This window comes from Scyliorhinus torazame, chromosome 16 (genome assembly GCF_047496885.1).
Source record: "Scyliorhinus torazame isolate Kashiwa2021f chromosome 16, sScyTor2.1, whole genome shotgun sequence".
Lineage (NCBI taxonomy): Eukaryota > Metazoa > Chordata > Chondrichthyes > Carcharhiniformes > Scyliorhinidae > Scyliorhinus > Scyliorhinus torazame.
Window position 1 is genome coordinate 167,967,849 of NC_092722.1, and position 14,858 is coordinate 167,982,706.

General features: G+C 51.0%; 1 protein-coding gene across 3 annotated transcripts in view; it reads right to left on the reverse strand.

The window, feature by feature from the left end:
- Window positions 1-14,858, reverse strand: part of ablim1b (actin binding LIM protein 1b) — a 521,461-nt gene that overhangs the window by 190,866 nt on the left and 315,737 nt on the right. For all 3 annotated transcript variants that reach the window (XM_072479453.1, XM_072479452.1, XM_072479451.1), the window contains one exon: window positions 12,011-12,120. In XM_072479453.1, coding sequence (XP_072335554.1) covers window positions 12,011-12,120 — 110 coding nt within the window. The remainder of the gene's footprint in view (window positions 1-12,010; window positions 12,121-14,858) is intronic.

The following is a 14,858-nucleotide window of genomic DNA, read 5'->3' on the forward strand; positions in this document are numbered from 1 at the left end:
GATGGCCCTTGGGACCACCAGCGCCTGTAGTTGCTGACGTGCGGAATTCCACACTCCTGCAGGAACAGTAGGTCAGCTTTCACATTTGCTAAATAGTTGGCCTGCAACCCCAACACCTACTGACTGATGCAGGCCGGTCTACGCCTGGGTTGTTGCTGCTTGTTACTTTCGGGGGTTGGTCTGTGACCTTGTTTTCGATGTCCGGCATTTGGTGGCCGTTGGTCATATTGCTGTTCCCATGAGCCAGGGGTTGATTGTCTCGGCGTATTTTATTTTCTTCCCTGTCTGTGGTCTGGGGGCCTGTGCATCCCGTTCCACATTGGTGCTTTGCCTCTTTATTTGAGGCCGATTCTTGTCTTGTTTTCCCTCATCGGAGGAGGAGTCGGCACTAAGTCCGCTGGCTGGAAGGTGTTGCTTTTTGCCACTCCCCTTCGGGGGGTTCTTCAGTTTGTTTTTTTGTTTCCTCTTCCATTTGTCCCTGTTCACTGTTTCCCAGAGCTCTTTATTCTTCGTCCCATCCTCTTCCATTGAGTGTTCCTCGTCAGATGGGGTTGGGGTTGGGTGTCAGGGCGTGCTGGGGCCTCCCATTTTTGTTGAGGGCCCTCCTGTTGCTTTTCCGCATTCTGTGCTGTGGTGTCTTTGTCGATGGAGGGTGTATGAACCTCCTCTCTGGTCGCCTTTTTAACTCCGCTGCTGATGATCTGTGGATATGTTGCCCCGCGTTTCGGGCAGGCCCTGTAAAGATGGCCGGCCTCCCCACACAGGTTGCAGCACTTGTCTTCCTTGCAGTCCTTAGTCATGTGTCCCTCCTGCCTGCAGTTTTTGCAGAAGGTCACACTGCAGTTTACGGCAACATGCCCCGTTTTGCCACAGGTGTGGCATACTCGTGGCTGTCCCACGTAGTAGAGGTAGCCACGATTTCCTCCAATGGCAAAACTGGAGGGGGGATGCAGGATGGTTCCATTGCCGTCTGTTCTCAGAGTCACCTTGATCTGGTGCTCACTTGTCCAGATGCCAAAGGTGTCTTTCAATTGCACGCTGTCACTTTTCAGCTCAGCGTACCTGGCGAGGAACGTGAGCACATCAGACACGGGGACGTGGGGGTTGTACGTGTGCAGTGTAACAACCCGGTTTTGCTGCGACGGTAGCGTAAACAGAAGCTCGGCAGTCAGGATGGACAGGGGGCTCTGGTTACCTTTTTCTTTGAATACGTTCAAGAATTCGATGCATGCTGCGACACTCTTGAAGGTGACATCATCAAAATATCCATTGTTGGGGAAGTTTTGCAAGCAGAAGATATCTGTTGCTTGAAACCCACAGCACTCGAGCAACACCCGCTTCACGAAGAAGTTCCGGTCCACAGGTGACTCCCTTTCCGCCTTCTTCGCTGTGACTTGGTTCCGCCTTCTTCGCTGTGACTCGGACAGTGTTTCGCACTCCCCAGCCTGGTGGTCGGGATGCAGCTGCAGCCATAGCTCGTACGTTGAGTCTAAACTGTATCGGCATTAGGCCTAAACCAGAGGTTGATACCAGCATGTAGATCGACCAATAGCAGCCGAGCTCTAAACGTTTCCTCTTTGACAACTTCAATCTCTCCGTGTTCTCCAATCCACGATCGACCAGTGCTGAACAGTATTCGCCCGAGGTCTCCGAGGAGAAGGGGATAGATCCCAATGTCTCGGGCGCCTCGGGAATCTGCATATTAAAGTGAGACTATCTGTCTCGCTCTAATATGTAGATATGCCAGAATGTGATCCCGCCCACAGTGGGCAGGATTCACATCACAACGTCTCATGGGATCACTTTCGATCTCACAAGGTAGGTGAGCCGGGTAGATCCCAGGAGTGGGGTCTCCTGGCTTCATTCAGCAACATTGAGCCACGGCACGCTGCCATTCGGGTGTAATGTGGCCGAGCGAGAGACAGAGAGAGTGTCTGAGAGCAAGACAGCGAGAGACAGAGACAGGGAGAGCGAGACATGCCAGAGAGACAGAGAGACATGACAGAGAGACAGAGAGAGAGATAGACAGAGACAGAGAGAGAGACAGTGGGACAGACAGAGTCAGAAAGTGTGAGTGTGATCTATCTGTGAGTGAACACACAAGATTTAGGCCATAGATCTACAATTGCAATTGTTTTAGACAAGTTTTTTTCTAATTAGGAGACACAGATAGTGGGCTGGATTCTCTGGAACCCGAAGCTCCATGTTTCTCAGAAGCATGGCATTCCTTGGCAGTGGCATTCATTACTCCCGCTGCTTGTCAATGAGATTTCCACTGAAGTCACCCCATGCCGCCGGGAAAACTGCAGGCGGGGATGCGCTTCCAGCGGGAACTGTGAATTGCAACGGCCGGAGAATTCCAGCCACTGGATAACACGAAAACATTGACATGATAATTTCCATATATGAACCTTATGTAAATTGACGGCCATAATTCTCTATGTTATAACAGTTACTGCAGTTCCAAAGTACTTCAGTGTTTAGGAAATGCTTTGGAATGGCTAGTAAATGTAGTATTGTGGAAAATACATGACATGTTTCCACCAATAGGGGGTGCAATTGCTTGTCCTTCATGCAGTACAGAATGATGAGCAATGTATGTCTGAGTCAAAACTTATGTTCCATTTGTGAACAAAATTCTCTGGAAGCTTTTCTGGTGTAACATTAAAAATTGTCAGTCGGAAACTGTGTGCATACAGACTGGAAAAATATTTTAACCAATTTGATTTGGGGAATGAGCAACGAGACCTGGGTGCCCTTGTACACCAGTCACTGAAGATAAGCATGCAGGTTTAGCAGGCAGCAAAGAAGGCAGATAGTATGCTGGCCTTCATTGCGAGAGGATTCGAGTACAGGAGCAAGGACGTCTTGGTGCAATTATGCTAGGCGTTGGTGAGGCCACACCTGGAATATTGTGTGCAGTTTTGGTCTCCTTATCTGAGGAAGGATGTTCTTTCAGAGAAGGTTTACCAGACTGATTCCTTGGATGGCGGGACTGACTTATGAGGAGAGATTGAGATGGTTAGGATTGTATTCACTGGAATTCAGGAGACTGAGGGGGGGATCTCACTGTGGCAATATAATCAGGGCCTAATTTTAAGGCCGATTAAATTGGATATCTTAAATTAAAGAATTGGGCACTTTAAATTAAAACCACAGTCTGCTCCAACAAGAAGCCTGCAAAATCCGAACATCTGAATCTACAGAACTCAGACAGGCCGTCTGGAGCAGCTCCTGATAATCAAGTAATTATCGCTCCTACATGAGATGCATTGGCCGATTGTCCACAGTTCTTGATAAGCCATTGAGCAATCATCGCTCCTCCTAGGGTGGGCTCAGGTGCCCTGTCAACCAGACCATTGCCGGGACCCTGCCTCCTGAGACTCCATTGGCTGAAGGCCAAGGGCAGGTGGAGAAAGGAGGAGGGTGGCGACAGGGGGATAAAAATAGGCACTCCGGACATCTCAGAAGAAAAAGACTTGAAGCAAAGACTCGGTGTGTGAGGTGATCTTGACCAGACGGAAGGAAAGAAGGGAGCAAGCAAGGAAGAAACAGCCAGCAAGAATCACCTTTGCAAAGAGGAACCAGAGGGATTCAGGGATCGGATCTACAGCATAGCAAACCATCTATGCGGGTAGTATAGTCGAATCCTGGGTGTTTCTTGTATGTGTAGTGGGTAATTTACGGGTTAACTATATTGAATAAAGTGTGTTGCATTATATCTGTGTCTGTACTTTGTTCTACTCATAAATAAAGACACCGGGGTAAACTTTAATTAAGAAGCTGGCTAAAGTATCTGAATTGGACAGATACAACATCACAGAAACCTATAAAATTCTAACAGGACGAGACAGGGTAGATGCAGGAAGGATGTTCCGGATGGTGGGGGTGTCCAGAACCAGGGGTCATAGTCTGAGTATACAGGGTAGACCATGTAGGATAGAGATGAGGAGAAATTTCTTCACCCAGCGAGTGGTCGGCCTGTGGCATTCATTAACACTGGAAGTGATTTAGGGCAAAACATTGTATATTTTCAAGAAGCAGTTAGATATAGCACTTAGGGAGAAGGGGATCGAGGGATATGGGGGAAAAGCGGGATTATCATTGAGTTGGATCATCAGCCATGATCATAATGAATGGCGGAACAGGCTCGAAGGGCCGAATGGCCTCCACCGTCTCCTATTTTATACGTTTTTATATTCCTATGATTAATAGAGTAAAGCTGATACACAAGGGAGTGATAATATGAGCTTTTACCCTCACCCACCTTGTCCTGTCGTTCTGCATAACTACATAACTGCATGAAGGAAGCTCAAAGATGGCCCCAAGCTGTGGTAAAAAATGTGCAAATCTATCAGCAACACTTCTCAAAAATTCTGGCCAGCGTGATTTTGGTAGCAGTAAACTAGATTTTAACATGGGGCGCGGTTCTCCGACCCCCCACCGGGTCGGAGAATCGCCGGGGGCTGGCGTGAATCCCGCCCCCGCCATGTCCCGAATTCTCTGCCACCGAAGATTCGGCGGGGGTGGGAATCGCGCTGCGCCGGTCGGCGGAAATCACGCCGGTCGGCGGGCCCACCCCCGGCGATTCTCCGGTCCGCGATGGGCCGAAGTCCCGCCGCTGTCAACCCACGCCAGCCGGCGTGGATTGAACCACCTTTCGAACGGCGGGACAAGGCGGCGCTGGCGGGCTCCGGGGTCCTGGGGGGGGAGCGCGGGGCGGTCTGGCCCCGGGGGGTGCCCCCCGCGGTGGCCTGGCCCGCGATCGGGGCCCACCGATCCGCGGGCGGGCCTGTCGTGGGGGCACTCTTTTCCTTCCGCCTTCGCCATGGTCTTCACTATAGCGGAGGCGGAAGAAACCCCCTCCACTGCACATGCGCGGGGATGCCGTGAGTGGCCGCTGATGCTCCCGCGCATGCGTCGCACGGCAAAGTCATTTCCGCGCCAGCTGGCGGGGCACCAAAGGCCTTTCCCACCAGCCAGCGGGCAGAAATTACTCCGGCGCGGGCCTAGCCCCTCAAGGTGAGGGCTCGGCCCCTCAAGATTTGGAGAATTCCGCACCTTTGGGGTGGCACGATGCCGGACTGACTCGCGCCGTTTTTGGCGCCGGTCGGCGGACATCGCGCCAATTGCGGAGAATCCCGTCCAGGGTCTTATCCTATATTTACAAATGGAACTTGGCTGAACTTCTTGAACATTGTCATTCAGGAGCGCACACAGTAAATTATCCAGAAGAAGATGGTGATGGAATATCCAATTGCTTTGATTCTTTTGTTGGTAGAAATTTATAGTGTTCTTTGGAATTATGCATCTTTCTTCTGTAAATACATTTGATTCCAGTTGATGTTATAACTGGGCGGGAAGATCCGGGAATGGAACGCTGGCTCAAAAGGCCGTAAATTTTACTTTAAAAAAAATATGGAGGAATAGAATCATAGGACCGTTAATTCGTTTTAACAACAAGAGAAAAACATTTATTCAACATTAAAAGTTGTATTATTATATAATACTCTTTTATTCCACCCTTAGCATAACAATGACACACGGTTTTAGGATTAACACGGATTATAAAGTACATATTGACTCATGAACACAAAGTTCCTTTCAAGGACACAAGATGACTCTGCTCAAATATACTCTCCACTCTGAACCCAAATTAGTGTCTGTGGTTTTCTCCTCACAATACCCCCCCAAATGATTGCCACATGAGAGTTCCCAATCTTCACTCCCAAAAACACGCTTTAAACGTTGCTCTCATATGTATGCTTTCTCATTCTAAATACCAGTCCAAGGGCGGGATTCGCTGCGAGCCGGCGGGAGGGCCACTCCGGCGCCGAGGAGTGGCGTGAACGACTCCGGCATCGGGCCGCCCCGAATGTGCGGAATCCTCCGCACCTTCAGGGGCTAGGCCGGTGCCGGAGTGGTTTGCGCTGCGGCGGCCGGCGCAGAAGGGGCTTGGCACCACGCCAACCGGCGCCGAAGGGCCTCCGCCGGCTGGCATGAGTTGGTGCATGCGCGGGAGCGCCAGTGTGTGCTGGCGCCATCCCAGCGCATGCGCAGGGTGGTTCATCTCCTCGTCGGCCATCACGGACTGTTACAGCGGCCGACGCGGAGGAATTGAGTACCCCCACGACACAGGCCCGCCCGCGGATCGGTGGGCTCCGATCGCGGACCAGGCCATCGTGGGGGCACCTCCCGGGGCCAGATACCCCCGCGCCCCCCCCCCCCCGAGGGCCCCAGAGGCTGCCCGCGGAGCCAGGTCCCGCAGGTAAGTACCTGTTGTAATTTACGCCGGCGGGATCGGCCATAAACGGGCGGCCACCCGGCCCATCGTGGGCTGGAGAACTGCCGGGGGGTCCGCTGCCAGCGGCCGCCGACCGGCGCAGCGCGATTCCCACCCCCGCCAAATCCCCGGCGCCGGAGAATTCGGCAGCCGGCGGTGGCGGGATTCATGCCGCCCCCGCCAATTCTCTGACCCGGCAGGGGGGTCGGAAAATCCCGCCCCAGGTTTTTCAAATTACACTTTTAAACAAAGCTTTTACTCCACTTTTAACAGAGCATGCAGACCAGGATTTTACACCAACCCTTCTTAGGTTTCCTTTGTCTTAACTACTTTTATACAAACTCCGAGATCTAGCCACTTATTTCCCTAATTATTTCAACTCACATTCCACAGGCTGTAGTAAAATCTCACAAACCTGCCTGAAAATCATTTCAGATATCTTTCTGGCATCTGAGACCTCTTCTCAGCTCTGTCTGGCTTTACTGAACAATGCTCTGTTCTAGTACCTTTAAGTTCAAATTTCTTGAAAGATTCTCTTAATTTCTCTAGTTTCCTTAACTAGCTGCTCTTTAGATCTCTGTAGTTGTTTTCTGAATTATTATTCCATGGTATGGCTTTTCTTCCAGCAAAGGTAAGAGAACTGTTCCTCTCAAGCCTCCTAAACCAGCTTCTTCTAGCAGAGCCGTGAGAGCTGCCTTCCCTTTCACTATCTCCAACTGAATTCAAATTAGCTAAACTGAAACGTAAAAGCTTCCCTACCTTACGAGGCCCCAACTGCTAAGCACACCCACATGATTACGCCTTTTATTTATTCTTCACACCATGGCCCTCTCTCGGCACAATATAAACACAATTGGAACATTTTTTTTTAAGTATGTTTAGTCAAAGTTTTTCCAACAAACATTTTCAACCAATTAAACCCCGCCCCCCATAACAGAAAAGAGAAAGAGAAAAGAACAGAACAGAGCATAAACATATCAATCAAACATACTACAGAATTTATACAAAGGGTTTCTCCCGCACATAATAACCCTCCCATATGCTTTATTACAAGTACCCCTAGGGAAAACCTCCTCCCCCACCTGCCCAAATACCCCCCCCCACCCCCCCCCGCCTGCCCAAATACCCCCCCCGAACGAAAACACCCCCCTCCCCTCCCCCCCTCCCTCCCTGGGTTGCTGCTGTTGCTGACCGACCTCATTCTACCGCTCCGCGAGATAGTCTAGGAACGGTTGCCACCGCCTGAAGAACCCCTGCACAGACCCTCTCAAGGCAAACTTTATCCTCTCCAGCTTAATGAACCCTGCCATGTCATTTATCCAGGCTTCCACACTGGGGGGCTTCACATACTTCCACATGAGCAAGATCCTCCGCCGGGCTACCAGGGATGCAAAGGCCAGAATGCCGGTCTCTTTCGCCTCCTGCACTCCCGCTCGTCCGCCACCCCAAATAATGCCAGCCCCCAACTTGGCTTGACCTGGACTTTCCCCACCTTGGACATAGTCCTCGTGAAACCCCTCCAGAACCCATCCAGTGCAGGGCACGAACAGAACATGTGGACGTGATTCGCCGGGCTTCCCAAGCACCTCCCGCATCTGTCCTCCATCCCAAAGAACCTATACAGCCTTGCCCCTGTCATATGCGCTCTGTGAATGACCTTAAACTGTATCAGGCTGAGCCTGGCACATGAGGAAGAGGAATTAACCCTACTCAGGGCATCAGCCCACATACCCTCTTCAATCTCCTCCCCCAACTCCTCCTCCCACTTGCCCTTCAACTCCTCTACCGAAGCCTCCCCCTCTTCTTTCATCTCCTGATATATCGCCGAAACCTTGCCTTCTCCGACCCATACACCTGAAATCACCCTGTCCTGATTCCCCTGTGCCGGGAGCAATGGGAATCCCCTCACCTGCCGCCTCACAAACGCCCTCACTTGCATATACCTGAACGCATTTCCCAGGGGTAACCCAAACTTCTCCTCCAGCGTCGGCCATCCTTCTGATCCCTGCCTGATGCCAGCTCCGAAACCCACCGTCCATCCTTCCTGGGATGAACCAATGGTTCTCCCGGATCGGGGACCACACCGAGGCTCCCATCTCACCCCTATGTCGTCTCCACTGCCCCCAGATCTTTAGCGTTGCCGCCACCACCGGACTCGTGGTGTACCTTGTCGGCGAGAGCAGCAGCGGTGCCGTCACCAGCGCCCTCAGGCTCGTTCCTTTGCAAGACGCCACCTCCAACCTCTTCCATGCCGCCCCCTCTCCCTCTATTACCCACTTACGGATCATCACCACGTTGGCTGCCCAATAATAGTCACCCAGATTCGGCAACGCCAGCCCTCTCTGTCCCTACTACGCTCCAGAAACCCCCTCCTTACCCTTGGGGCCTTGCCCACACAAAACCCATGATGCTCCTACCTACCCGCTTAAAAAAGGCCTTGGTAATCATAATAGGAAGGCACTGGAACACAAAAAGAAACCTCGGGAAGACCATCATTTTAATCGACTGTACCCTGCCCGCCAGCGAGAGTGGCAACACATCCCATCTTTTGAAGTCCTCCTCCATCTGCTCCACCAGCCGCGTCAAATTAAGTTTGTGCAGGGCCCCCCAGCTCCTAGCTACCTGGATCCCCAAGTACCGAAAGCTCCTTTCCGCAATCCTCAACAATAGGTCGTCTATCCCTCTTCCCTGGTCCCCTGGATGCACCACAAAGAGCTCACTTTTCCCTACATTGAGGTTATAGCCCGAGAAGTTCCCAAACTCCCTTAGGATCCGCATGACCTCCACCATCCCCTCCACTGGATCTGCCACGTACAGCAACAGGTTGTCCGCATACAGCGACACCCGATGCTCCTCTCCCCCTCGGACCACCCCCCTCCATTTCCTGGACTCCCTTAATGCCATGGTCAAAGGCTCAATTGCTAATGCAAACAACAGGGGGGACAGGGGGCACCCCTGCCTCGTCCCTCGGTACAGCCGAAAATACTCCGACCCCACGCCGATTCGTAGCCACACTCGCCACCGGGGCTCTATATAGGAGCTTAACCCACCTGATAAACCCCTCCCCAAACCCAAACCTCCGCAACACTTCCCAGAGATACTCAAAGGCCTTCTCCGCGTCCATGCCACTATCTCCGCCTCTCCCTCCACCGAGGGCATCAGAATCACATTGAGGAGCCTCTGCACATTGGTGTTTAGCTGCCTGCCCTTTACAAATCCCGTCTGGTCCTCATGAATCACCCCCGGGACACAGTCCTCAATTAACACAATTGGAATTTAACCAATCCCCACGTGTGCAAATACTTTTATCCAGCATGCATTTAACTAAAGGTTTTACCATTCCAAGCACAGAAACACTAAATTAAACCCACTTAAAACTATATCTTATTTCTGTTTACCAATACAAATGCAATTCCCTTAAAACTACCTTTGTTTTCCTAACACATTAATGAGGTCCTTTCATCCTTCTGTGGAACCACAAGGTTCCTAACCTAGGCACAACTACTCCAATATATTTTCACCATATAACAAATTTGTCCAATAATTGTGCAAGAACTTCTTTAAGAAAGAAGAGCATGTTCGGTACATTGAGCAGATCAGGAAGTGTCTCTGGAGAGACAAATCGAATGAATGCTTCAGGTTGATGATCTTTCATCAGAAGTTCACATGAGAGGGCACTGACCTGAACATTAACCCTCTGCTGCCCGACATGTTGAGCCTTTCCAGCATTTTCTGTTTTCATAGAATCAACAATGCAGAAGGGGGCCATTCGGCCCATCGAGTCTGCACCGGCTCTTGGAAAGAGCACCCTACTTAAGCCCACGCCTCCACCCTGTCCCCGTAACCTCACCGAACCTTTTGGACACAAAGTGGCAATTTATCACGGTCAATCCACCTAACCTGCACATTTTTGGACTGTGGTAGGAAACGGGCACACCCGGAGGAAACCCATGCAAACACAGGGAGAAACTGCAAACCGACAGTCACCCGAGGCCGGAATTTAACCTGGGACCCGGGAGCTGTGAGGCAGCAGTGCTAGCCACTGTGTCACCGTGCCGCCCTTGTAAAAAAAATTTAGCGTGGTCATTTTTGGGTTGTGAGGGTGAGACCCACGCAAACACGGGGAGAATGTGCAAACTCCACATGGACAGTGACGCAGGGCCATGTTTGAACCTGGGTCCTCGGCGCCGTGAGGCAGCAGTGCTAACCACTGCATCACCGTGTCGCCCCATTTTAGAGATCCATCATTTGTGGTATTTTGTTTTTCCTGTTACACTACGCAGTTCCTTATGTTAAAGAAATAAAGAAACCGTAGCAAATCATCTTGAAAAAAAGATGTAAGGCATCAAAAAATGAGATTATGTTCACCAGAATGTTCCGTGATATGAACTTTGCCCTAAAGTCTTCTGGCCCCAACAATAATTTAGTCATTCTGGTTTGCAGATATTGGCTTCATCAATGTAAACTTTACACTGCACGTTTGAATATGATCGCTTTAGTGTACAATAGTGTAGGGGCTTTGTCATTGGGCTCATTATCTAGATACCTGGACCAATGATCCGACAAATTTAAATTCAGTTCATAAATCTGGAATAAGGTGGGCAGCACGGTGGCACAGTGGGTAGCACTGCAGCCTCACGGCGCCAAGATCCCAGGTTCGATCCCGGCTCTGGGTCACTGTCCGTGTGGAGTTTGCACATTCCCCCTGTGTTTGCATGGGTTTCGCCCCCACAACCCAATAGATGTGCAGGGCAGGTGGATTGGCCACGCTAAATTGCCCCTTAATTGCAAAGGTGAATTGCGTACTCTAAATTTATTTTTAAAATAAATAAATAAATAAATCTGGAATAAGGTGACATTGCCATACTGCATGGCTGCAAAAATTAATCTGACTCACAAATATCCTTCAAGAAAGGAAATCTTCATTTTTATGCAGTCTGACCTACTTGTGAGTCCATCAGTGTGGTGATCCGATCATAATTGCCCTGTGAAATGACGCAGCAAGCCGTTCAGTTGAGGCCAATTGGGGGTGGGCAACATATGCAGGCATTTTCAGCAATGACCTCATTCTATGAATGAATTAAAAATGAGGTATTGTGAAGACCTTACATGTAACTAATATTTAGTGGTTCCTCAGCGAGAACTTGGTTCAACAGAATTTCAAAAATGACAATTTGACATTTGCGAGTATGTGATGTAGATTATTATTAGATACAAGGTCAGTCGCGGAATTCTCCATCGTCGGTGGGATCCTCCTGCCCGCCAGCAGCGCATCCCACACCTGCGAATTTCCCGACGGCGTGGCATGGCCACAATGTGAACCCCATTGGCCGGCTGTGGAAACGGAGAATCCCGCTCCAGAAGTTCCAGTAACTAGCATCTGGAACATGCAAAATCTACTGAATGACGAATAAATTTAATGGCAAAGCAGTCATTTTCTCCCGTTGATCTGAGCAGCATTTACGAATCTTCCTGGGATAAGGTACTGAAAAGTCAAGTGGTGCAATTATTAAATCGCAGCTAGTTGGCAAACACTAATCTTTGAACTCATGTCCATACTTATGACCACTGAGAATGAGGATTCTGTGCAGTTCACAGAGCGAAAACTATCAGCCTGAATCTAAGTTTCCAGAACGTCATGTGAATGTCACGTGCAACCAGCTGGAAGCATTGCCATGAATTTTCTATTACTATCTGAAACTTTGCTGAATTTCTATGTGTACTCACTGTTGCTACTAACAATCTCCTTGGGGCTGGAAGACTTTGGCTGGGCACAGTGCTCACACAGGCAGTCTTTTCCATTGAAAGTCACACGGTCCCCCGCTGGGAAAGGGCGCCTGGAAAACAGGAAGAAAAAGCATTATCGTCAATTACTGAAAAGCAGTGTGCAGCTAAATGAAAATGCTACCGGAGTCAAAATGTGATACGCAAGAGAATTGAAGACTGGCATTTATATGGCACCTTTCACATCCCAAACTGCTTTGCAGGCAGTGAAGATCTGTTGAACTGTAGTCACTGTTGTAATATAGGAAATGCAGCTGCAGTCTGTGCACACAGCAAGCATCCACCAACAGCAATCTGATATGCCAAATCATTGGTGGCGTTGGTTGAGAGGCATATGTTGGACAAACACCAGGGAGAACTCCCCTGTTCCTCGCCCAAAAAGCGCCATGGGACGTTGTAGTACCCTCAATAACGACGCTAGAGAGTAAAACGGTAAAGAAGGCTTTAATAAGCTAAGAACTAGCCTGGTGCCGAGTCGGGTGCTTACTGGGTGCCGCCTGCAAGGCGGTCCCTTATATACGACTCCCAGGTGGGTGGAGCTGGAGGCGGAGTCCCCCAGGGTTCCAAGCCCGGTCACCTTACATGATGATAAGGGTACAGTGATGCAATAACCGTTCATCACAGACGTTTTACCGTGGGACCAGGTGCAGCCTTGGTTTAACATCCAATCCAAAAGCATAGCAGTGGCACAGCCTTGCACTGGGGTGTCGGTTCAGACTTTGTGCTGAAGTCTCCGCGTGGAGCTTGAACCTGCAACTATTTGACCCAGGGGCATGTGTGCTACTGACTGAACCGCAGTTGACATGATAATGAGCAAATGCATCATCATTTACAATGAGAAGGGAAGGTTCTGTTCTGGTTTCCTAATATTGCAGCAGAAGAACTCAACTCCCTAGTATCACGGACTCTTCTTTTCCCCTAATAAGAGAGCAAGATGCTATCTCGCGAATAAAGACAACTATCTCACTATCAGCACCGGAGGTCAGGACAAAAAGTTAATTTGACATTCTTCTTAAGTTGGACAATGAAACTATACAACAAATGAAACTATACAACAATTAGAATTGTTTTTACAAAGGTACTATATGATTTTTAAATGCTTTGTGAAAATTTATGACGGGGGCTTGATTTTAATTTAAAAAATAAAACAAACCAATATGCCACAAGTATATTGATTATGATCAAATAAAATTGACTTGCCCCAATGCACCTATGATAGCCCGCCCTCCCTTGCCCTGTTTGGGGCCCTTACGTTAAGGGCCACTTCCCACCCGGCTGCAATTTTGAGACTGCGAGAGGCGGTGAAGGATGGGGGGGAACCTTCCTCCCGTCTCCCCAAAGTTTGCCACCTGGCCCCTCTCAGGTGTCTCCTCCTAACCTTTCCAACATGGCGCCCCAGCCCTCAGCCTTGGCCTCCCATCCTGTCCCGAGACTCCCATATTTACCTTTGTCTGCGGCGCCCCGCGCTAGCGCCTGTAGTCCCAGCAGTGGCCATCACTCCCAGTGGCACTGCTGGCGTACAGAGCTTCCAGCCAATCAGATTGGTCAGCAGCTCTCTGACGCATTTCCAGACGATAAACGCTGCACAGAGCTGCTGACATCAGTGGGGATAGGTTCTCTCTTGGCTTTCTGAGTGGCGAGCCAGAGCAAACTTAGCATCTATGGGCAGCACGATAGCACACGTGGATAGCACTGTGGCTTCACAGCACCAGGGTCCCAGGTTCGATTCCCCGCTGGGTCACTGTCTGTGTGGTGTCTGCACGTTCTCCCCGTGTCTGCATGGGTTTCCACCGGGTGCTCCGGTTTCCTCCCACAATCCAAAGATATGCAAGGTTAGGTGGACTGGCCATGCTAAATTGTCCTTAGTGTCCAAAAAGGTTAGGAGGGGTTAGTGGGTTATGGGAATAGGGTGGAAGTGAGGGCTTAAGTGCGTCGGTGCAGACTTGATGGGCCGAATGGCCTCCTTCTGCACTGTATGTTCTATGGGAGGGACTCTCCCCTACCCGGCTGGGCGGGGGGTCCCGGCGGGATTGAGTGGCGTGAACCACTCCGGCGTCGGGCCGCCCCAAAATGTGCGGAGATCCGCACCTTTAGGGGCCAAGCGCTTACCTTGAGGGGATAGCCCCGCGCCGGAGTGGTTGGCGCGCCGCCAGCCGGCAGGAAAGGCCTTTGGCCAGCCGGGGCCGAAAGGACTTCGCCGGGCGGCGGAGGTTCGCGCATGCGTGGGGGGGGGGGGGGGTTGTCTCTTCCGCGTCGGCCATGGTGAAGACTGTGGCCGAGGCGGAGAGAAAAGAGCGCCTCCATGGCACAGGCCCGCCCGCAGATCGGTGGGCCCCGATCGCGGGCCAGGCCACCGTGGGGGCACTCCCCGGGGCCAGATCGCCCTGCGCCACCCCAGGACTCCGGAGCCCGCCCGGGCCTCCTAGTCCCGCCAGGAAGAGAGGTGGTTTGATCCTCGCCGGCGGGACAGGCATTCCAGCAGTGGGACTTCAGCCCATCGTGGACCGGAGAATCGCCGGGGGGGGTCCTCGCCGACCGGCGCGGCGCGATTCCCGCCCCCGCCGAATATCTGGTGCCAGAGAATTTGGCAACCGGCGGGGCGGGATTCATGCCAGCCCCCGGCAATTCTCGACCCTGCGGGGGGTCGGAGAATCCCGTCCCATGTATCTATGCGTGTACCTGGAAAATCATGCCCATGCAATTTACTACAGCAAATTCCACTGTGACTAGTAAACCAAATCAGTGAATCTTGCTGAATAGTTGGTGTCTGACAATATAATCCTAATGAGCA